Below are 24,280 nucleotides of genomic sequence, written 5' to 3'. Positions count from 1 at the left end.
TAGATTTTAATTTTGCATTTGATTTTTTTCGTTAATTTTCACATGGAATTGGTGCATTTGCACAAATAATTAAAAAAAATTACAAAATATAAACTATTGAGTATAACAAATAGATTTTATTTTAAAAATGTAATAAATAATTAAATATATAACAAGAGACAAATTATCAATAAATAAGCCGAAAGTTTGGTGAGCCGGCCTCGATATTGCCACGTAATCATACCAGTATATCCGTGAGCCCTGAAAATCAGGGTTTCCGCTATATCTCTGTTTTTTTCCTTTTTGGCAATTTTACTTTTTTTTTTTTTAATATATTACTACTGAATTAAATGAATCCACATTTTCTACCGGCCTGCGGCGGTTCTTCTTTCTGCAACTTCCTCTAACAGCCGGAGAAGAAGAAGAGGAGGAAAAACATAACCGATACAAACGATAAACAAATTACAGAAGAAAATAAAAATGGATCCGAATCTAGAAGGCTCCGACGAGCAGCAGCGCCGCTCCGAGATCTACACCTACGAAGCCCCATGGCACATCTACGCCATGAACTGGAGCGTGCGCAAGGACAAAAAGTACCGCCTCGCCATATCCAGCCTCCTCGAGCAGTACCCTAACCGTGTCGAAATCGTCCAGCTCGACGATTCCACCGGAGAGATCAGATCCGACCCGCCCCTCTCCTTCGACCACCCGTATCCGCCGACCAAGCTCATATTCATCCCCGATAAGGAATGCCAGCGCCCTGATTTACTCGCCTCCTCCTCCGATTTCCTCCGCCTCTGGCAAATCTCCGATTCCGACAACGGGCGGCGCGTGGAGCTCAAAAGCTTGCTGAACAACAACCGTAACAGCGAGTTCTCCGGACCGTTGACTTCCTTTGACTGGAACGAAGCCGAGCCGAGGAGGATCGGAACCTCCAGCATCGACACCACCTGCACGATTTGGGATATCGAGAAAGAGGTGGTGGACACGCAGCTGATTGCGCACGATAAGGAGGTCTACGACATAGCCTGGGGCGGCGTTGGGGTTTTCGCGTCCGTCTCCGCCGATGGTTCGGTTAGGGTTTTCGATCTACGAGATAAGGAGCATTCCACCATTATATACGAGAGCTCCGAGCCGGACACTCCGTTGGTAAGGCTCGGCTGGAACAAGCAGGACCCGAGATACATGGCCACCATCATCATGGACACCAGCAAGGTGGTGGTGCTGGACATTCGTTTCCCGACGCTGCCCGTGGTGGAGCTGCAGCGGCACCAGGCGAGCGTGAACGCGATTGCGTGGGCCCCACACAGCTCCTGCCACATTTGTACGGCTGGAGATGATTCTCAGGCTTTGATTTGGGATCTTTCGACCATGGGTCAGCCCGTGGAGGGCGGATTGGATCCGATTCTGGCGTACACAGCTGGGGCGGAGATCGAGCAGCTGCAGTGGTCTTCGTCTCAGCCTGATTGGGTTGCGATTGCTTTTTCGAACAAGCTGCAGATTCTGAGGGTATGAGATTAGACGATTCTGTTAATTTTAGTTGTAATTTTGCTGACGGATCCGTAGATTGATTGACCGTAGTTGTTGAACGAGAATTTCATTTTATACAAAAAACTCGGGGGCATTGTTCGGTTATGTTTAGTAATGTTTGAGCCAGTTTGCTGCTGTGTTAAATCTGTTGTTTCTCGTTTCCCGACAAATGATTCTAATGTTCTTGATCCTGGCTTGTTTTGCCATTGTCAAGATAAACTTGTGCTTCTAGTCTCAAATTTAAAAACATTAAACAGCTTTTGTTGATTGAATTGTTCCACTGTCGGTCGATCGATTTTCTGTGCGGTTGTTGTGCTGTTTTTTGGTTGCAAGCTTTGATTCTTTTATTTTTTCCTTATTGAAGAAATGCTTTTAGATTCATGATATGATTCTGGTTCATACTCTTGCAGCCGTTATTGTCATTAGAAAAATGTATCCCTACGATATATACTTTAACTGCGTGAGTATATGTCTACAAGTAATCTCCTTCGCGTAATGCAAGTTGTGAATCTCAAATGCGGTATGCAAATTCGTGAATTTCGGATGCGTTATATGGAAGCCGTGATCTTCATTTCAAGCAATTGAAGTTTGTAGAGGGATAGTAACAAAACAGTGTGGTGAATTTGTTGCATGTAAAGATGGTGCGAATGCCTACTTCTTTGAATACCATTCAAATCTACGGGGTGCAAGTTTGTCGAATTGTATATTTCGGCAGTAAGATACAACAAATTGACAATATCTCGAAACTTTCTAATCACTTTCTCAACTAATTTGTATCAATTCAATTCAAATTGTGTTCAACGCTTGCTGCAGCTCATAAACTCTGGATCAAGAAGTGGCGTTGACAGGATTTGCCAAAATAGAGACACTTTTTTAGTTAGGACAAGTGTTGAATTAATGACAAAAGTTAATAATTTTTAGGTAAATTGTTAACGAGGCAAAATTCTAGGGTAAAACGTTACAGCCAGTTAAAAGTTGCTAAAAGGGGTCAACACGCTTTCTATTCAACGTTATTAAAAAAAAAAAAATCTTTACAATAACTTCATTTCATTCTATCCTCTAAAATCTTTACTCCAGCAGCAGCTTAAACCCAAGCTCACTTTGCCTTGGGGAAGAAACCCCAAACAACTCTCAGCTATAATTTTGCTTCATTTGAGTCTCTGATGCAAAACTTCTCTTCTTGAATAAATTAATAAATGGCGTCTGTCTCTCCTTCTTGGTATTATCAAGGTATTTTTTGTGCGTATGTTCAGTTTTTGCTTTTCGAATTCAATAATTTGATTCTTTTTTTTTTTTGTTTCAGATGGAGGATTAAGAAGGGTGGTCTGTGCAGATGCGGTTATTACCAACAAGTTCTTCACCCGTAATTTGAAGGTTGGTTGCCCCCTTTTCTTCTCTGGATTCAAGATTCCTCTTGTCTTAATTTCTTGATTACTAATTAGATAATCATCTTATCTTATCTTTTCCTTTTCTTGTTAATTTTAGTATAAACCGTTTCTCTATTTTTAAAATTCCTGCCCTCTTTTTTCTTCTTAAAATACTGGTTATTTAATTCGTCTATGAAAATCAAGAATGACAGAGGTTGTATTTAGAACATACCTTAAACAAAAATCTCTTACAATAAGCCATATTAGATCTTTGGACAAGTGAAGTTGCAGATATGGTCCTAATTCAGTCATATTCATTTGATGTTTATTATACATCCTTGTTTCATTTTTCTCCGATCATATTATTATTTCTCGGTGAGTCCCGATTTCTTGCATCTTTTTGTCGTTGTTATGTAATTATTGTTGCTCTATATTTTATATGATTATGATCCTTTCGACATTGCCCAGATACAGTTTGGTGTTCCATTTCCTTCATCATCATCAAAGTCCAGATCCTACACCACCAGCCCACTTAAAAAGACTCATTTACCCCTCCGTATAAAGTGCGAGAAAAATGACAAGGAAGAAGAGGACGACTCTTACAAGGAGGTCACAATCGAGCGTGCTCCATATTACAGCTACATGGACTCCACATCCGGACAAATGGAACCAGCTTCCGGTGCACGTGCAAGTATTCCAAGTGAAGAGTATTGGCCGGAGGGCACTTCCAGCAGAGTTAGGGCGGCAAGGGCTCCTGAACCTAGCGGCGTCTCCACTGGAAAACCCTCTTTCGGAAAAAACCCGGGAAGTAGGAGAAAAAAGTACAAGTCTTCAGCATCTGCTTCGCAAACGAACCTAGTTGTGAATGATCAAGCGGAGTCCGAGTATTCGTTGGACGAATCCAAAAATGGCGCATCTGAGTTCGTTGTTTATCAGACGGAACCTGAGGAAGAAGAGGTAGCTGGATATGACCTGGACAAGAAAATCGGAAATCCGCATTCTTTTATTGACCCAAAAGCTAAGATACCGATGGATGAGCCGCTCACCAGTGAAGAACTGTGGTGGAACTGGAGAAAACCCGAAAAAGAACAGTGGTCTAGGTGGCAAAGGAGACGACCCGATGTTGAAACGGTATATATATATATATATATATATATATATATATATATATATATATATATATATATATATATATATATATATATATAGTTATATACACACACACATACATACACACACATATATATATATGTATATATATATAATGGTATGTTTTATTTTATTTTGTGCAGGTGTTTCTGAAAGCTATGGCGGAGACAGGGCAAGTAAAGCTTTACGGTGACCAACCAACGCTTACAGAATGTGCTCTTTTTAGAGCTAGGCGACATATTTATAAAGAAGAGAGGTGTAAATATAATAAGCGTTATTTTCGCTGTTGATGGATTTTTTATATTATATTAACTAATAATAGTTCAATTTCGAATGGGGTGTAGGCTACAGGATGAGTTCGATAAACTGGAAGAAATAGGGCCTATAGCGTATTATTCCGAATGGGTTGAAGCTTGGAAAGAAAAAGACACTTCGCGCGAAGCGGTGCAGAGGCATTTTGAAGAGACTGGTGAAGATGAGAACACGCAGCTACTTGAAATGTTCATGCTTCAAACCGATCGAGAATACCGCATTATGATGGGCACTGATAATCGTATCCGTCGGGACCCACTAGCTATGCAAATGCGCGAGGATCAAATCAAGCAAAGTATATATCAATATACTTTGCATACATAATGGCTTTTCTTGATTTTTTTTTTTTTTGATTTTTCTTGATTTTTTTTCGATTTTTCTTGATTTTTTATTTTTTTTGTGCAGTATGGGGTGGAGACCCTGTTTATCCGACGGTGAATTACATTCAGGATCCAGATGAAGTGATTGATTACAGAGGTCCTGATTTCCACGAACCGACTCCAAACATGTTGGATTATCTTAAAGAGGTTTGATTACTTTAAATTTTCTTTTACGCTACAGTTACTTCGTGGGTGATGGAAATATTCGTTTCTTGATTTTGATAATATTTGCAAATCAATAATTTTTAATCAGCACGGAAAGATAATAACGAGAGACGAGCTGGAGAAAGTCCTGTCGAAAGAGAAGACAGAAGTGCTCGAGGTAATATAATTAATGAAGAAATTCTTGATTATGCCCATTTTTAATCACCACTATTTTCTTGAATTTGTTTGTCTTTGGAGTAAACCCTCTCTTTCTCTTTGTACGACAGATGGCGGATATAGACGATGCAATGGCACGAGCTGTTGACATAGGAGAAAACGACGTGAGATTCGAACTTTTTTTTTAAAACTTATGTACTATTTTCGATTATCGGTATGTCGAGATAAAACATTTGTTGTGCGAGTCATTACAACTGCAGGATGAAGGAGAAGAGAGTGAGGCTGAAGACGATACTAACGAGAAAGCTACACGCAATTGGAGTGTTGTAAAAAACAATGCAGAACTTATCAAAACAAAGGTAATTTTTATTTTATTTTTTAAACTATCAAAATTAATTAAAAAAAATGATATTTATTGTGTTATTTATTTAATGGGGCAGGAGAAAGCTAAAAAAGATAGCATGTCTCTGGAAGAAGCTGTGGATGATTCAGAAAACTTGACAGATTTTCTCTTGGATTTTGAAGAAGATGACTGACTAGTTTCTTCTATTTATAGTAAGTTTGGAAACAATGTTTGGGCCTCAATTATTTACGGGCCGGGCTTTCTAATTTTTGGGCTTGGGTGTAAAGAGAAAACTATTTGGATGGATTTGGGAGGATGATTTTTAAATAGTTTTCAAATGGTATGTTTGTTTTTTTAATTTTACGTTAATGATTAAAAATAAGTTAATTTAAATACTTAATTAGTGCAGCACATGAGAAGGAGGAATTATAGTTAGGGTAAATTGCAATTAACCCCTGTGGTCTGAGCTTTTTGCACATGACTTCCTTGTATTTTTAATATATGCACATGACTACTCTATAGTTTGAACTTTGTACATATAACCCCCTAGTATTTTTAATATAAGCACGTAACCCCCAAGTATTTCACTAGTAAATAATCATGTTCGTTAGGAAGATGAATATTTTGAAAGTACAAGAGGAGTTATGTGCTATGTTGAAAGTACAGGGGGTCATGTGCACAAAGTTCAAACTACAGAGAGGTAAGTGCTATTTACCCTTATATTTAAGCATGCAGCCACTAATTATTGGGATTTGAAGTTTGTTTTATGGCATTCATTATTTACAAAGCATGTTTAATTACACTACTACCGTTTAATTAATGAAAACACTAATTAATCTCCTGAAAAGGTGTCTTAAGACTTCTCTCTCTCTCTCTCTCTCTCTCTCTCTCTCTCTCTCTCTCTCTCTCTCACACACACACACACAAAAGATGTGAAGCCCTACCATATGCATCAGCATCACAATATGTTATTACTTTTCAACTCAATAATTAACATGCATCATTGAATGTTATTTGAAATATATTCAACTAATACACCAATTTGTTTGGATATACATTTATGAGCTACATTATTAACTTTTTATTACATGCAACTCCATTTTTTATTTATTATTTATTTTTTGGGGGATTAGTGGACAATTAAGGACCACATTGTTTCCTTAATTCTGGGAGATACTGCATAAAAAATGATAAGTGAGGTCGGTTTTAAACAACACAATTAAAAACACTTGAGGTACATAAAAAATTAAAAATATTTTTTAATAATATATTTCTTGACATATGTTGGATCCTGTGTCGCAAGAAACATGATCAAGAAAAGCAACAATTGAATTGTTTCCTTGTTTCCCCTTCTCTTAATCATAATTAATTATGGCTGTATTAATTAATCATTAGCATAACATAAAACATAACCCCATATACATTGGGGGCGGGTCAACTGTCAAGTCAACCAATTGTAGTTAAAAAGATTAGGGAGGTGGGGGGAGCACTAATGACAATATTAAATTAATATTAATCATGATTATTCTCCTTTTTAATAGATATATTATCATTTCATTAACACCTGGGGTTCCACTAATCATGATATATAAGCTTTTCTTCCTTTTTGTCTAATCCATAATTAACTTTGTTCTTATGCTAATCCACCACAAGCACATATATGATTACAAATTAATTAGGTATTTTAATTAATTTTCCTGTCATGTTTGAAAATTCTGCTGAATTTTGCTAGAGGAATTACTGCCAAACAAGCCCATGCTATTATTCTTGGTCATTTGTCAAATCCATCTATAAATAATTAATTAATATACAAATTCATTTATGAAAAAAATGAAAAAAATAAATTATTATAGAAATTCCGTGTGGTCCCACATGCCGACAATTATGGCTGCCCATTTATTCGATATAAGTTATTGTTAAGATATTTATTATTTATCACAACTGCAGATTTATATATTGTCAAAGAATGTAGTGTCATTATCAGTTGTTAGTCAAATGTTAATTAAGGATTAATAAAAGATTAATCCCATATTTCCCCACAAATGACAAAAGGAACCAAATATTGTGGGGGAAAATCATCAATGTTTAAAATTTAACCAAATAAATATTTAGTATGTAATTAATAAATTAATTGAAGTGGCTGCCGTCCTATTTAATCAAATTAAAAAAGAAAAAGAAAAGTAGAACCCCGTGGGAGAAAAGGGTAATTTAGGAAGAAAGTGTGAAAGTTTGACGCCACCACCGGGGGAGGGGGTCATCGTCAAAAAGTGCGACTAGAGCGTGGAACCCACGTGCCAGAAATCAAGATTTAGCAGAAATCGCGTGGGTCCCATGAATCTAAGAGGTGAGCTGTCCCTTTCTTGAATGTCTCTCTCCCTTTTTTTCACCGTCCACCTCCATGCAACCACACTACTGTAAATATTTTTTATTATTATATTTTTTTACTTTATATAATTTATAAAATAATTGTTTCATGAAGTGAAATAGGAGCGGACGGTGGTGGGTATCAGTTATTCATGTGGACCAAAATTGTTTTTTTTTTTTTCTAAATTGGACAGATTAAAATTTATTTATCTCGTGAAAAAAGTGGTCAAAATTGGAGTTGAATTAATTACTAGCCTAGGTACAATCAATTTACTAGACTATAGTCCATTTGTAGAGGTGCAAAGTCATGTGATTAATTCACACATGAACTATTGAGGACAATGTCAAATATTTTGAAATCATTTTGCACACCTTAAAAATAATCAATGAAACAATTCAGGAAACATAAATTGGGCGTGCGTGTGAAAAAAAACGCTGTATTTTAGGATCACAAACTTTTCCAAAATTCTTGTCAAAAGAGTAAAACGGTAATATATATAATGAAATGCTATTTACGGTCACAAAATTGTTATTTGCGGAACAAAACCCCCCAAAAACTTTTAAAAATATCCAAAAATCCCCCAAAATTGCAAATAGCAAAAAAAAAAGAAAAAAATTCGAAAATTCGAAATCAAACATGAAGAAGGATTGGGCTTCGATTTTTTGATGTAATTTCGACTATTTTATGTGTAATATGTATTGGGTAGGTCGATTACGGAACCAATTTCATGTTAAAAAGCCCTACAAATCGATTTGTAGGGCATTTTTTTTCGCAAAAAAATGTTCGAACGGCCATCTTTGGCGTTCAATTAAAAAAAAAAAAAATTGCACTGGACGCCCAACTCGGGCGCCCAAATGCAGCTTGCACGCCCAACTTGGGCGTGCACTGCATGAATGGGTGTCCAAGTTGGACTTTTACGGGTTTTGGGGGGTTTTGAATTTTTTTATAAAATTTTAGGGTTCTAGAGAGATAAAATATTTTTTTGGGATTTTGTTATAAACCTCAAATATCAATTTTCATACTGCAAATAGCAATTCCTAATATATACTAGGCTCCATTATTTTTATAATATCTAAAGGAGGGGCGTTCTAAATTTTTTTAACGTTTAATAATTTAAATGAAATCTAAGAAAACGGCGTTACGTTGTCGCCTGCAACAGAGAAGACACAGTGGAACTGTGGACCGTAGCAAGTACGGACACCGTACAATAAAATCTGTATCCCGTTCTCTTTTTATTTTTGTTTCCGTAGCAGAAATAATAGAGAATATTTCTATCATATTTACTAAAATAGCACCACCGCTTCCACCAAAATTGCACGTGTTGCCCTTTTTCACTTATGCCCTTTTATTTAAAACACAATAATACTTTAGTTAGAATTCAATTAAATTAAAAATGAATTCCAAGGGATGTTTCTATAATATTTTTTAAAATATGAGGAGTTTATACTCCATCCATCCGTTACACAGTACTTGTCACTTTAAAAATAAATTATTTTATAATATCTGTTATTTTACAATTTCAATGTGTGTAATTACACGTAACCTCAGGAGTTGGGTGTAATTTATGCACATTTTAATAAATGAGTTTATTTAGTAATAAAATAATAATAATGGTGGAGTTGGGTACTTTAAAGTGAATTATTATTTGTATAGGTAGTTGCTGATTGTTTAGAGTGATGGACCTGTCTAGATAGGGGTACCAAATGAGTGGGTCAATGTGGAATTTATATTTCTCCAAACAGTACATGTGTTTCATTTATAGTGAGGTGACCCCTGCAAATAAAATTCCATTCCCATCATTTGCCTAATATTTATTTATTATACATCATTCACTTCAATTAATGATTTATTTCATAATTCTATATTAATGATTTTTTTTTTAATATTTTTTAGGATGGACAACTTTCCTAGTTTATTTTACGTATAAATTCAAATACAATCACATTTTATTTGAAATTTGAAATAAATATTAGTTAGTTGTTAAACCAAATAGTGCTGGCCTATGTAGCACGGACAGAGAAACTGCTATACGGCAGAGAAATGACATATGTCCAAACAATGAGGATACAAAAACTTTAGAGAAACGTGTAAATGTTAATAAAAGTACAGGGGTGTGTATATAAACATGAACATGCTATATATATATATATATATATATATATATATATATATATATATATATATATATATATATATATATATATATATTTTCGTTTATACTCAATTTCTTTTTATATATTATTTCCATACCAATATATTCAAAATAAATATTATGATCAACTATTAATTTATTATTCATCATTAAATCATGTACATAACTAGGAAAGTAACAAAAATATTTAGGAATTTATTGAAAAATGAAACATGTTTCTAACTTTTAAAAATTTGTAAAATACTCGATAAGGTGTCCAATAAGTGTTATCGAGTATCGAACACGAACGTATTTGAAATACTGATATACTCAGAAGTTGAAGTTTTCGTACTATGTAAGTATTGGCTAATGTCATTTACACTAGTGGATTTTGAAAGCAACATGGAAAATTGGATCCAAACTAGGCTTTCCCATATTGGTATAAAATAAGCCAAATAAAAAATAAAAAATAATAATGGCCTAAAATATAATATTTTTTTTTGCACATCATAAATAATAAATAGCCGAATTATTAGACAATTGGGATAAAAACCTAGTAGATAGTCATAAATTGGAGTTCCCACATTTGTGGTTGTCCCCAACTTTGTGATTAGTACTTAAGACAGAATAAAAAATATCTAGACAATAAATCTGTAAAAATATGTGAAATCTTAAATTAATCATTATTATTATTTTCAATTAAAAAAATTACATGGCGAACAATGATTTAAGAATTATCCGAAATATTAATTGCTAAAAAGTAGCAATTAAATTTTAAAAAGAAAATGAAAAAAAAAAAGAAGTCCTAGTTGGGCTGGCAAATGGCCCATCAAAACGACAGCAGATCGTTCATTCAAAGAAACCCCCAACTACTACTAGTCCTGTTATCTCAAGGCCCACTTCTCCGCATTTATTTACCAATAGCCCCACCATAAATAAAAAAATATCAATCAAGGCAGGCGAGTTTTCTGGTTAATAAATAATAATAAATTGAAAGGGTAAAATTGTAAATAAGTAATTCTAATAAAGTTTTAATTATTGCATGGTCCACTGCTCCCACCACATCATCTTTCAAGGAAAAAAAAAAAATTCTGACACACACACTACACCTACATACACACACTATATCTCTCTTTCATGGCTTAAATGAAAAAAATAAATTGACATCTGAAGAAGAGGAGAAAAGGTTGTATTGAATATTGACTGATTGGAGCAGAGGAGAGAGAAAACTGAATTCTAGAGAGAGAGAGGGTGGGGGGAACACAATGTACAGCAACTTCGTAACTCTACAATACTCGTAGTCTCTCATAGATAGTGATAGATGCATAAATTTGCAGATAGAGAGAGATTTTTAGGGCTAGTAAAAAAAAAAATTAAGTTGAAGTAAGAAGCAGAGCAAAATACTGTTGTGGTATTTCAGTTTCACCATTTGTACAACTACTATTAGTATCTGTTATTCAAAGCTTTTTGCTGTTTATATATATATACATAATTATTATAATTAATTATATACATTTATATGTACCTTTGTGGTTAGATAGAGTGATGCGCATGCATAAGTGGAGTTGATATACAGTGTGATTGCGAAATCCGTGCTTTTTAGAGGAGCAGCAGAACACTTGCTGCTGATTCTGGCCAAAAAATGTTTAATTCAGAAAATTAGTTGGGGCTTTTTTTTTTTTTTTTTTTTGTAGTGAGATCTGAAGAGAGTTTGAAATTTAGTCCATTTTGAGTTTTTTTTTTCTCTTCGCCCCTTTTCGTTTGAACTGAAATTTTGTTTTGAACACATTAATTTTTGGTGGGGGGTTTTGAGCTGAAATGTGGTGGTTATTTTAGATTTTAGGGTTAGTCTGTGTGAGAATCTGGGTTTAGTATCTGGTGACGAAGATCAAGAGCGGAGGATGCTGAATTTGTTTGTGCTCTGCTGCGAAATTGGTTTTGGGTGAACATTTATAAATATATATATTTTCTGTAAAATATCTCCAAGGTTCACATAGTGCTGGTGTTGAATTGGCGGAGGGAAGGGGATATTAATTAGCAGCTGAAATTGGTTGGTGCCATTGCATTTCAGGTCAGTTACTATGCTATTTTTTTGGGGAATTTTTAATATTCGTTTTTGGATATTTTTGAAGTTGATTGTTGTGGTGTTTGCTGCTACAGCCTTTATTTCTTGAATCTGCAATATGAAACCCTCTGCTGCCCTAAATCAGCCCTCTCCTGAAGGTAAATTTGTTTTCTTCTAGAGAGAGAGAGGAGAGAGAGAGTGTGTTAATCTGCAAAAGAAAAAAAAAACATAAATTATCTTTTTTGAGAAAATAATATTCCTCTTCTTTTGTAAAGTTTAAAGTCAATTTTGGAACAAAATCTGTTATGATTCGAAAACCGTTGTTTAAGGAAATTGTGAGTTATAAAAATTTTTTGTTGTTGAAATAAAATATGATTAGCAGGCGGCGAAAAGAACTGTCTGAATTCCGAACTATGGCATGCTTGTTCCGGTCCTCTCGTTTCTCTACCTTGTATTGGAAGTCATGTTGTCTATTTTCCTCAAGGCCACAGCGAGCAGGTTTTTTTTTTTTTTTTTTTTTTTTACATAATTAAATTCGATTTATCGTTCTTCGTAAAATTTGCTATTACGCTGTTTCATATTTCTAGAAATTTGCTTATAAACATATTTATTTATTTTACAATGTATATATACACACAGGTTGCTGTATCTACCAACCAGGAAGTTGATGCTCAGATACCGAATCATCCAACCTTGCCTCCGCAACTCATTTGTCAGCTTCATAACGTGACTATGCACGTAAGTGTGGTGTCGAATTTCTATTTTGTCCCTATTAGCTAATTAATTAATTAATTGTTATTGCAAGATTCTTCAAGAAGATTGATGGATTTTGTTTAACCAGGCTGACATTGAGACAGATGAAGTTTATGCTCAGTTGACCTTGCAACCGTTGAGCCCAGTATGTAATTCAGCCTCATTTTCTTGAATTCTGGATCAGATTTTTTTTCCGGTTACTTTGTTGTGTAAATCCATGTGGGCTGGTTCTTGTGCAGCAAGAGCAGAAGGAGGTGTCGTTTCTTCCAGCAGATTTAGGTTGTTCGAGCAGACAGCCGACGAATTACTTCTGCAAGACTTTGACAGCTAGCGACACCAGTACTCATGGTGGATTTTCAGTTCCGCGTCGTGCAGCTGAAAAAGTGTTTCCACCATTGGTAAAAAAATTTACCTTGTGACCGTAAAATATCCAGATTTTTTCGGTTTTTTTTTTGGCATGTATGGTCATTCGATATCACCCCATATATAGGACTTTTCCCTCCAACCTCCAGCTCAAGAGTTGATTGCGAGGGATCTTCATAACAACGAGTGGAAATTCAGACATATTTTCCGGGGTGAGTTCTTCATTGTAGAAAACAGAGGTTCTTGATTCTAGGTTGTCATTAAGCTTAAATCTAGTCTTCAAAAACGTGCCCCGGCAGTTATTACCATCCTACAAATAAGGGTGGTTTTCATTCTTGTGATGGAATATGCTCTTTGGAACTTGCTTTCTTAATTTATCGTTGTATCTCAGGTCAGCCAAAGAGGCATCTTCTTACTACAGGGTGGAGCGTTTTCGTGAGTGCAAAAAGACTCGTTGCTGGCGATTCAGTACTTTTCATATGGTAGCCAACTAATTTCACTATATTATGACGATATCTCTTTTTTATCGATTTACAAGACTTTTTGTCCGGTTTTTGCATTTGATCAGGAATGAAAAGAACCAACTGTTTCTTGGTATAAGACGTGCTAATCGGCCACAAACAGTCATGCCTTCTTCGGTTTTATCGAGTGATAGTATGCATTTGGGCCTGCTTGCTGCTGCCGCTCATGCAGCTTCTACAAATAGCCGTTTCACCATATTTTATAATCCCAGGTATATATAGTGCTTCATCAATTAATGGCCAAGCCATTCACAATTCCACTAACGTATATTATTTTTAATTCAGAGCTAGTCCCTCTGAATTCGTGATACCTCTTGCCAAATACGTAAAAGCAGTATATCACACTCGGGTTTCTGTCGGCATGCGCTTCCGCATGCTGTTCGAGACAGAAGAATCTAGTGTTCGTCGGTAAGTGATTTGTCTCATTTAATTTGTTATATATATGTAAGTGTATCTACTTTTGTACGGCTTTTGATAATGTGTTTTTTTTTTTTTTTTTTTTTTTTAATTGCAGCTACATGGGCACAATAACAGGCATAAGTGACATGGATTCTGTCAGGTGGCCTAATTCACACTGGCGTTCGGTTAAGGTACGCCTCGCAAACGCGAAATCAAAGGTTCCCTCTATTCAATTCTAGTTTATGTATTTGTGAAAAATCGAATTTTCCCCCACTTTTTGGTGAAAAAGGTTGGCTGGGATGAATCTACTGCTGGAGAAAAGCAGCAAAGAGTGTCACTTTGGGAAATCGAGCCGTTAACAACATTTCCGATGTACCCTTCTCCGTTTCCTCTGAGACTGAAGCGGCCATGGCCGCCACCAACTGGCTTCCCATCCTTCGCTGGAATGAAGAGTGATGACATGGCATTGAACTCTCACCTCATGTGGCTCCGTGGAGGAGATGGTTTTGGTGGTGGAGGAGGAATTCAATCTCTCGGACAAGGAATGGGGGTCCAACCAACCTGGATGCAGCAGCAGCAGCAGCCGTTTACCGCCATGCAAAACAACGATGTTTACCAAGCTATGGTGGACCCCACCAAACAGATGCTTTCATCGATTATGCAGCACCAGCATATGATGAATCAGCCTCAGTTTCTTCAAAGTCTTCCATTAAGCAGCTACCAGCCTCAGGCGGCACAACCACCACCACCGCAACAACAATCACATGCTACTAACCTTCTTCACCAACAAATGCTCCACCAAAACTCGTTTAATAATAACGTTTTACAAATCCATCAGCAAAATCAACTGTCGTCAACTCCGATTCAACTGTCTCCAAACATCAAACCTGTTGCGGGCAATATTAATTCGCCCCTGCACAGTTTATTGGGCTCAGTCAGCCAAGAAAGTGGCTGGCCCACAAAGAGGGTTGCTCTCGATCCACTCCTCTCTGGTGGAATGTCACCACAGGCTAACATAGCCCACGATTCAGTTTCTTTGCCTCCATTTCCTGGCAGAGAGTGCCTTATAGAACAAGAAACTACCGACCCTCAAAACCACTTCCTGTTCGGAGTTAATATAGACTCTTCCTCATCCCTTCTAATGCAGAACAGTAACGAAATCGATAATGCAAGCATGGGATTTGCCTCGTCTAGCTACATGCATAGCGATTACTCGATGAATCCAGCTGTCACCACTTCAAGCGGCTGCATTGACGAGTCGGGTTTTCTGCTGTCTTCGGATAGTAACGCGGGGAACGCAAATCCTCCCAATAGAACCTTCGTTAAGGTCAGTTGATGTGTTTTGACTTTTGCAAAATTAAGACTAGAAAAGGTCAAAATAACATTTGAAATTGAAACGTTAAAAATGAAACGACATTTATCATCTAATGTTAAGTCGAATATATAATATTTAAAAATGTGGATCGATTTTCTTTGTTCGTGTACAGGTTTATAAGTCGGGGTCGTTTGGAAGGTCGTTGGATATCACAAAGTTTAGCAGCTACCATGAGCTGCGGAGTGAGCTTTCGAAGATGTTCGGACTTGAAGGACAATTGGAAGGCCCGTTGAGATCAGGCTGGCAGCTTGTATTTGTTGACCGAGAAAACGATGTTCTTCTTCTCGGTGATGACCCGTGGCAGTAAGTTTCTTCTTCAGCTGAATTTCGAGATTATGTTTATACAATTACCGTTTCTGATAACGTATATATATGTTTTGATGATCAGGGAGTTTGTAAACAGTGTGTGGTGTATAAAGATTCTGTCGCCACAGGAGATTCAAGATATGGGAAAACGGGGTTTGGAACTTTTAAACTCCGTTAATAATCGACAGAGATCGAACGGGAGTTGCGATGGCTATGGAGGACAGCAGGAGTCTAGGAATATTAGTGCTGGCATACCATCTGTTGGCACTCTTCATTTCTGAACAGTTTTTCTTCTTTTTATTTATATATATAGATACATTATCTCTGCTTGCTTGTACAATATTATTACCATCATTTTCCAGCTCTGGTAAGTGTTAGGCAAGAAAATTCTGTTTCTAACCTAAAACCTTTTATATAGATAAGTATGTTCTGTAATTATGGTAATCCTCTGTTTTTATGTCTTAATTCCATAATATTGCCCACACTACGGTACTATCTTTGAAATAGATAGTTATATATTTTCATGGTTTTGTCCAAAATGAGGTCTTTATTATTCATGTTAATTAATTTATTTATAAATTAAAATGACTAAAAATAAAAAGAGAAAAAAACATTGTAGGATGAAACATTATTTAAGGTCTTTACTAATCATCTATTAATGGGGGTTGTCTGAGAATAAATTACATTAGAGCAACAAGAAAGTTTGATATAATCATTGAACACAATTTTTTAGCAGGCACAACACCTAATTTCACAAGGTGTAAATGAAGGCATGTGTATAACTTCACTAATTTTAAGCTGCAATACTCATCTTACCAAGCTGCACACCGAGTGCCACAATCTCCCTTCTTGTTTTAAGCTTCATTCTTGCTCTCACATTTATTGTAAATCTTATTAGATAAAGAAATCTTTGTATTGAACAATATTCTTCATAGGATTGTGCAATAATAGGGACTACATAGTGATGTTCGACTGGTTATCATTCATATGCTCGATTAAGTTACGAGTCTAGTTTTTAATCACGGGCATGAAATCTAAACCCTGAACATTTTATACATTTTGTACTTTTCTGTCAGTTCCCAGCATTGTCCGAGATTACGAATCAAGAATATCAGAACTGATCGTTGCTCCGATTTCTTCAGACCATTTGTCACTGCCATTTACATTGCCATTGTTACAGGGAAAAGCCTATCCAACATGGTGTACACACCCCCGCCGAGGAGGAGGGCACCGCTGTAAATAAACCAAAATTACCTTAGAACCAGAAACTTTGACATAAATATATTTCTCAAGCATTGGTAGTAAAAAGACATGCAATCGAAGCTGTGTGTAATTTTACCTCATTGGATTGATCCATGCTGAAAATTTGCGGAACGAAAGAAGGCTCTGCAGATAACTCCGTAGATTAAATAATTATTAAAAACTAAAATAATTTACATATTGCAGCAGCAATTAATTATGAGGTATCGAATTACGTACCTGTAATGCTCCAGCAAAGGAAGCAGCCAGAAGAAGCGGAGCAACATAACCAGTTGTGTATGTCAACAATAGGCTGCCACCTATAACCGGATCCTGTAATACAAAATGCAATTCAATCGTATATTAGAATTCAAATTTGGGTGAAAAAAGTTAGATCGCAAAAAGGAAAATAATGTAGATATTTACTTAATTTTATCCGCGAAAAAACAATAACAAATATGCTTGAAAAGAAGTTGGAAAAAGAGACCTTGGTCGAAGCAACGTATCCGAGTAAGGTAGCAAGCACAGGCGTACTGCAAGGCGATGCAGCTAATGCAAATGTAAGTCCGGCCAGATATGCTTGGACACCTTACAGATCAAATAAAAAAAAAATTATTTAAATTATGAGCATTTATTAGTTATCAAAGTGCATTATTCGATATTGTGAATAACCGAGTGAAAGATTAAATGAATGATTATTACTCGAAGGAAAATTAGCAGCAGCTGCACGAGGATCAAAGTTGCTGAGAAATGAAGGAAGCTGTAATTCAATCACCTGAAATCATTCACCAACAGGAAAAGGTTATGATTAAGTTCGAACGCAAAAATCAAAACATAAATAAAAAAGCGCGGTAAGGATTTTTCCTAAGATATATCTCATATGCAAGGGGTGGGACTTGGAAACAAATTCCCGAATTCCGCCGATTCCGATCCGAATATTTCTGATTATGGAACAATATTTTTCATCCCTAATTCTTTATTTATTTTAACAGAAATGGAATACATATTAGATCCCGATTTCTGATCCGATTTTTTTCCGAAAATTACACTTGTAAGTTACAATATCAATATTATTATGTATTTTTTTACTATAGGTGATAAAAAAAATTGGAAAATCCGAATTCGGCATTATTCCGATCCGAAATTTTCCAATTTTGGAACAAGTTTTTTCATTCCAATTTCCAAAAATTCAATTTCTGATTTTTTCGATTTTGTGTTTTGGGAACGGAATTGGAATTAGTATTTTACTACCGAAAGGCGAAAACAAATTGGAATTTTTCTGAAAGTGCTAATTCCGACCCGATCCGTCCGATTTACACCACAATATGCAATAAACTTACATGCTACAAATATTTCTTAATTAAATGAAGTCCTAATAAAAAACCATAGAATCACAACAATATCAATTATACCTCCAAGAGATTCAATCCCATGACAGCAGCTAAAAACGAAGCAGCTATAGGCAACCCTTGACCTATCTGACCGTACGCCTTTCCAGCAAACGAGGCTCCTACACCAAGCAGTGCTAATGTAGTAGCCAATCCCATGGCAAACGAAATCGAATTGCTAATGACCTGTCCAATAAAAAAATCTCAGAAATTCCCGAAAAATAGTGTAGAAAGTACAAATAAATGTTTCAAAATTTCACCTCTGTTTTGCTTTTCCCAGATCCAAATGCCCCTAAAATATTACATACCAGAAAGAGTAAGACAATAAAGACAGACGAGAGTTTAACACGGGTTAAGAATTTCCTAACCAGAGTCCATACCTATATAACCAAGGGTTAATGGCAGAACACTCAGTGTACAAGGTGAAAGGCTGGTTACGAGACCGGCACCAAAAATGACTGCTAAACTGCACTTAGATATACGAGAACAAGTTCACAATTCTTACAAGATTTGTTAGAATCATAATCCGAAGCAGAACATATATTGAACGGACACAAAACCTAGTAAAACTGAGAGCTGACAACTGGTCCTGTACAGCCACGTTAGCATCTTGACTAGCTGAATATAATATGCCTTGAAGCCAATCTCCGGTGTTACCCTCAGCAAGTGTATACAAAGAACCCGTCGCTTCCTAAATTAAAAAAATAAATAAAAATGGATATGCAAGTGATGCTTAATAGAAGATATTATAAGCAAAGATTTAGAAATACTAAGGTGTTGCCACATAGATCAGTTGTGCGGGTTTAACAGAATTTCGTTTCATGTTTCCAGCTAAACGAGTACAATCGTATAACCAAAGATCACAAAATAAAGAAATTAAAGATGGAAAGAAAACTTTAAAATACACACTACAATTGTAAGTAGAAGGACACTCAGAAACGTAGAAGCATTAATTCCGAAATTTAAGTTCATATTTCGGTTCTAGTTCAGCGTGCAAATAGACATAGAAAACAGTTTTTTGCATGGCATCGATGTAACATAGATACAACTATGTGGGAAAAAACAACAATAGAAGATTCATGTACTTAAATATCACTATCGATTTACTTTGCTGGTAACTCTTTGCACCATATCAAAAAGACATAATCACTGAAAAAAAAAATATTGGGAGTAATAATTAACATCTTCCTCAAGGAATCAACGAGAATTGTAATAAGCAGAAGGAGGAGATAATAGTTGGATTAGTTTAGTTATCGGCGAGAACACTCTAATCGTACAATCTAATTCATTTCCAACCATCTAAGCACAAATTTTCTTACTCCAATAAACAAAGTAAAACAGAAACTAAAACTCGGAAGCCGAAAAATCATTAGTTCCTCACCGTGATTTTCTCCATGTCTAGAGCATTTGCTATCGGAGTAGCAACCAAAGTCGCAGCTGCACATTAGAGAATATGCAATAATTTATTATGGAGTTTTCGATATTGCAGCATATGCAACTCAAGTCAATTTATAAACAATTCTGAACCTTTAATCAGAAAAAAAAAAAAAAATAATCAGCAACAAACTGTAACGTAAAACCCAACAACTGAATTTCCTTAATTAATTACACAGTGCACTTTTGTCGTACAAATTGGGGAAAACACGAGCAATGATTTGAATACCTGCAACGGAACTTATGAAAGCGGTGGTGAGATCAACTCTGCTCGTACGAATGTTTTCTTCATTAACAGGTGCACGCTTAAGGAATTGCGATTCTTCCTTGTCATAATTACCTAATCAACAAAATAGAAAAATCCAAAATTAAGGATTAAGAATTCCTCAGTTGCGTAAAAAAAAAAAAAAGGAATTTCCAGTATGACTTACAACGAACAGTAGTAGTGGGTAGATGATTGAAGCTCGAAAATGGAATTGAAGGAGATATTCGAAGGTTGTTACTGAAACTGTTTAGTGAAGAAATCCTCATTTGCAATCTTCTGTTGTATCGAATTTACACGGCTAGAGAGAGAGAGAGAGAGAGAGAGAAGAAGAGGAGAGAGAAATACAGTGGCCGAGTTTCTTCGATATTTTTCCATTTTATTGTTGACTTTCTTTTTCTTTTTCTTTTTCTTTTTTCTTTTCTTTTTTTTTTTTTTCGCTTGGTTCATAATCAGGCAACACACTTCCGTTAAATTGTTTGGACACTCGCGCATAATTACGTAAAACAAATATGTTTTGCGCATCGACCCGAGGTACTATTTAGTTAATTATAGCTAATCTCTACAATCAACCAAACGAGACTTTAGTGCATTAAAATAATCGCATTTGTTGTCATGGATATATGAGTAACTTCCAAATAATATATACTCGCTCTCAGCTTAATAAGAGCAACTCCAGTGGGGAGATATCAAAATGGAGCATTAAATATTCATTTGATACTTGATATAATACTTTGATACTTCTTGAAAAAAAATTCACTCCAACCACAAGTATCAAATAGATTATCAAATTTTAAGTATATGAATAATTATATTTTTAAATGCCACGTGTCAAACAGTGATAGGTTAATTGTGTGGTTATATTTTTGATACCTCATTTTTCAGGGAGTATTTTTGCACCTCGGGATTGTTGAGTATCAAAATAGTTCTCCCTTTAATGCCTCCATTGGAGAAGGATTTTTTTAATTTTAGAACATCAAAATGGTAGTTTTTTAGTTTGATACTTCATTTAGTGCCTCCATTGGAGTTGCTCTAAGGCTCCCAATAATTATAAACTGTTTTTCTGAAGAAAAAGGATGCATAATTTTATAGTTTTATACGAACTTAAATGGGTAATATAATTAATAAAAAATAAATAGTAGCCTTTCAAAATTGACTTAGGATAATAGAAAATAAGTAATTTTAAGGAGATGTGTTAGAGAAAAATGGTTTTGAACTTACAGTGTAAAGGTGATAACTTTAGTCAGTAAACAGTGAGGTAATACAATTCAAATAAAACAGAAAAAGCCAATTCAAATGTGCATATCTATGTAGCTCAAACTTATAACACTTGGCCCCCAACTGATATATTTCATTTCTTCACTGGCAAACTTAAGAAAATCGAAACTGAATAAATTACTACCAGTAGGAAACGGAGAAAAAAAATCTATAATAAGTTGCCGGTGAACAAGAAACAAATAATATTACACGTACTAACATACTCTAAGGCCTCTAAGAGTAGGATTTATATCCGGTGAGAATTAATCGTAAAGATTTTTAGCAGATTTAGTTCTCACAGTCTTGCATTCACCTTTCGATACTTTCTCGACCGACTTTTCAGTTTGACATATAGCTTTAGCTACGGCCTTTAACTTCCGCACATTCTTTGATCTCTTCATGGGCCGCCCCTTCTTCGTTTTCCTGCATCAATAATATCTCAAATTGTAGGATATTTCAAACAAGCTAAAAAATCTTTAAGTTTTCATGTTTTTTAAGTTGACACAAGAATCTTGAAAGACTTCCTTCAGCCAAGGATTTACTAGTCGAGATGCACAATTAGGAGATATTGGACGCTTTAAACTGATGAAATATTACATGGGAAAAAGTAAGTTAAGGAAATTAACCATCTCTTTTGTCAGTAACAAACTCCAAACATGTAGCTCAATATGTAAAACAACAACAAAGACAAAACCAACAATAGAAGTAACCTTAGATCGACAAATTTATTCCAAATAAGACAAAACAGTAAATTTCTACTCCTCAAAAAAAGATTCTTTCATCACAGAACGTGTATAATTTAGTATACACGACAAATTCATACAATCTTATGAAACAAGAGTTCAATTACTTCAACAGCACATGTTATACTCAGAAATTGCAACACAAAAAATTCAAGTAGCCTTGTTTCGCACATCCAACAAATAAGCAATAAATGCGAAACAACCGGTTCTAGCCAAGTTCAGAAGGTAGAAGGTTGTCATCAACTAAAATTCTTGATTTGTAATTCACACAAGGGAATTTATTATACATGCAAGAACCAAAAATTATCTGTTCATACTTCAAAAACAAAATAATCAATTCTGCACCAAAATTTGTGATTTGAATATATAAAATAACGATATTTATACACACATGTGATATACATTGTAAACTAACCGGAGCACATACGCCTCTATTTAATCTCAGATGATAAGTGTGTGAATTTCTTTTATTACTTAGCTTCAATATATTTACACAATTAACACTGATTTCACACGAAAATAAGCTTAATCGTCACGCAGAATTACAATATAAAAAATAACAATTCAGTCCAAACAATTAATAATAAGTTAAATTAGAACTGACCTGAGTGATACACCAACAGAAACGGTGGAACCTAAATTCTCAGATGTGTCCATAGCTGGAAAATTGAAGTTTCAGTTTAGATTATTGTTTCAAGCTAAACGGAATACAGAAACATGATAAACGAACAAAAGAGAAACAAAAAAACAAGTATAACAGAGAGTTGGTACCTTGAGACTCGCCCTTGGACGAATTATCAGCTGGCGCAATATCCATAGCCGTTTCAGCCGATCCATTTTTCTTCTTCTTTTGTCTGTTCTTCGCCATTGTCGAATTTCCAGAGGTTCTACGCGGAATTAGGTGTTTCCCCTTTTCTCTTCTGATAATAATAATTAAAATTCAAAACCCTAGACGAAGAAACTGATTTGGTCGGAAAACCCCCCTTCCTTTATTTGGGCCGTCTACTAATTGGGCCAGAAATTTGCAAAATAAATAAAAACTTCAAAAAGAAAATAAAAATATAAGCTTCAATTTTTATTGAAATAAACTTTCGTTGATGTGTTTATTGGAATAAACTTTAATTTTTATTTTGGTAAAATATTTATAATGTCCGTAATTTGGGATTATATAAAAAAAATATGAAGGACTCAAATATCAAATACAGCTTTAATTTATAAAAGTTGTGGAAGAATTAAGTTAGTTAACGAGTATTTAAACGGTTTAAAATCACCCGATGTATTTCAACTATCCGATTAATGATGAGTTAGTTGTGGCATGTGCCACCTCAGCATCGATTGAAATGCCAGGCAGGAAACAAAATAATAAAACAAAACCACTTAAAAATTGTACATACTATTTTCTTGCATATGTTATGTTGGCCACTGATTTTTGCAAAAGTGTCCTCCTTTATTTCTTCTTTTAACTCAGGTTCATAAAATCCAAATTGAAGACACCACAAACTTATCTGTAACCTCTAGCTGTCAATATCATATTCTCCACTTGTTCCTATTTATTTTTCTATGTTAGCTTCTTCAATTTTAATTTCCAAATTACTCCATTTGTTCCATAATAATGTCTCATTTTAAAAATATTTTTGTTTCATATTATCTGTCACTTTAGATTTCCAATACTGCATTAAATGTATTTTTTCCTATTTTAAGTTTATTAATTCAACTATAAGCATTAACTCTCTCTTATCACATCATTAAATAATGGGTCTATTAGATATAACCCCCTTAGACATTCAAATAATAGGGATAGACCCAAACTTAAATTTGCCATTTTGATAAAAACCCAAACTTTTCTAAATTACATAAGTACCCTCAATCAAATCCCACAAATCTTACTTTACCTTTTGAAATAACATCAAACTGAATAATATGTTTGTTTGAAATACTAATCAATTAGGGTAATTTTCCTTATTATATGAAAACGATTAGGGTAAATAATAATATATATGAAAAAATAATAATATATATGGAAACTGAATAATATGTTTGTTTGAAATACTAATCAATTGGGGTAATTTTCCTTATATCATGTAATAGACTATCTTATTGATCTAATTCGACTATGGATCTCGTTAATCGACTACGGATCCCGTATTATTCAACCACATAGTATATTAATAATTTCAATATAGTACATTAATCTGCTATGATAGTATATTACGGTTATACTAGTGATATGAAATTGTGTTACAAACAATATACCACTAAAATGACAAGAACATTGAGAACAAAACCAACGTAAAGTAT

At 35.0% G+C, this 24,280-nt stretch overlaps 5 protein-coding genes across 7 annotated transcripts; 3 read left to right on the top strand and 2 right to left on the bottom strand.

Annotated features, from left to right (window-relative positions):
* The first annotated feature begins 171 nt into the window (after positions 1–171).
* Positions 172–1,781, top strand: LOC105948878 (WD repeat-containing protein LWD1). Its single transcript, XM_012972127.2, has one exon. It carries the CDS (start codon positions 460–462, stop codon positions 1,492–1,494), a length of 1,035 nt encoding a protein of 344 aa, XP_012827581.2. The 5' UTR covers positions 172–459; the 3' UTR covers positions 1,495–1,781.
* Positions 1,782–2,546: 765 nt separating this feature from the next.
* On the top strand, positions 2,547–5,719 carry PTAC12 (plastid transcriptionally active 12). Of its 2 annotated transcripts, none has more exons than XM_012972095.2 (10): positions 2,547–2,739; positions 2,813–2,883; positions 3,345–4,007; positions 4,169–4,281; positions 4,370–4,632; positions 4,743–4,864; positions 4,971–5,039; positions 5,149–5,202; positions 5,299–5,397; positions 5,479–5,719. In XM_012972095.2, exons 1-10 carry the CDS (start codon positions 2,706–2,708, stop codon positions 5,572–5,574), a joined length of 1,584 nt encoding a protein of 527 aa, XP_012827549.2. In that variant the 5' UTR covers positions 2,547–2,705; the 3' UTR covers positions 5,575–5,719. The 2 variants fall into 2 exon arrangements, with proteins under 2 accessions (XP_012827549.2, XP_012827550.2); XM_012972096.2 differs by having other exon boundaries at positions 2,580–2,739; positions 3,351–4,007.
* Positions 5,720–11,039: 5,320 nt separating this feature from the next.
* Positions 11,040–16,094, top strand: LOC105948831 (auxin response factor 6). 2 transcript variants are annotated; one of them, XM_012972067.2, is made up of 14 exons: positions 11,040–11,948; positions 12,038–12,100; positions 12,325–12,440; positions 12,582–12,680; positions 12,784–12,840; positions 12,935–13,093; positions 13,186–13,270; positions 13,450–13,540; positions 13,627–13,791; positions 13,865–13,987; positions 14,094–14,169; positions 14,268–15,305; positions 15,466–15,656; positions 15,742–16,094. In XM_012972067.2, exons 2-14 carry the CDS (start codon positions 12,061–12,063, stop codon positions 15,938–15,940), a joined length of 2,439 nt encoding a protein of 812 aa, XP_012827521.2. In that variant the 5' UTR covers positions 11,040–11,948; positions 12,038–12,060; the 3' UTR covers positions 15,941–16,094. The 2 variants fall into 2 exon arrangements, with proteins under 2 accessions (XP_012827521.2, XP_012827520.2); XM_012972066.2 differs by having other exon boundaries at positions 11,379–11,948; positions 12,322–12,440.
* A 443-nt stretch (positions 16,095–16,537) lies between these two features.
* CCDA (cytochrome c biogenesis protein family) lies at positions 16,538–20,451 on the bottom strand. Its single transcript, XM_012972128.2, has 12 exons — positions 20,152–20,451; positions 19,950–20,060; positions 19,668–19,723; positions 18,847–18,977; positions 18,667–18,752; positions 18,547–18,578; positions 18,311–18,472; positions 17,601–17,673; positions 17,386–17,486; positions 17,139–17,231; positions 16,999–17,045; positions 16,538–16,892 (listed from the first exon to the last, which is right to left on the bottom strand). The coding sequence occupies exons 1-12, from the start codon at positions 20,249–20,251 to the stop codon at positions 16,820–16,822; spliced, it is 1,065 nt and encodes a 354-aa protein (XP_012827582.2). The 5' UTR covers positions 20,252–20,451; the 3' UTR covers positions 16,538–16,819.
* Positions 20,452–21,312: 861 nt separating this feature from the next.
* LOC105948730 (uncharacterized) lies at positions 21,313–22,993 on the bottom strand. The gene is made up of 3 exons (XM_012971957.2): positions 22,754–22,993; positions 22,587–22,641; positions 21,313–21,662 (listed from the first exon to the last, which is right to left on the bottom strand). The coding sequence occupies exons 1-3, from the start codon at positions 22,848–22,850 to the stop codon at positions 21,503–21,505; spliced, it is 312 nt and encodes a 103-aa protein (XP_012827411.2). The 5' UTR covers positions 22,851–22,993; the 3' UTR covers positions 21,313–21,502.
* Between the last annotated feature and the right edge of the window lie 1,287 nt (positions 22,994–24,280).

Source organism: Erythranthe guttata, chromosome 13, assembly GCF_056151865.1.
Source record: "Erythranthe guttata isolate IM_541 chromosome 13, IM_541, whole genome shotgun sequence".
NCBI lineage: Eukaryota > Viridiplantae > Streptophyta > Magnoliopsida > Lamiales > Phrymaceae > Erythranthe > Erythranthe guttata.
The sequence above is the reverse complement of the archived record's forward strand: the minus strand, read 5'-3'. Positions and strand labels throughout refer to the sequence as shown.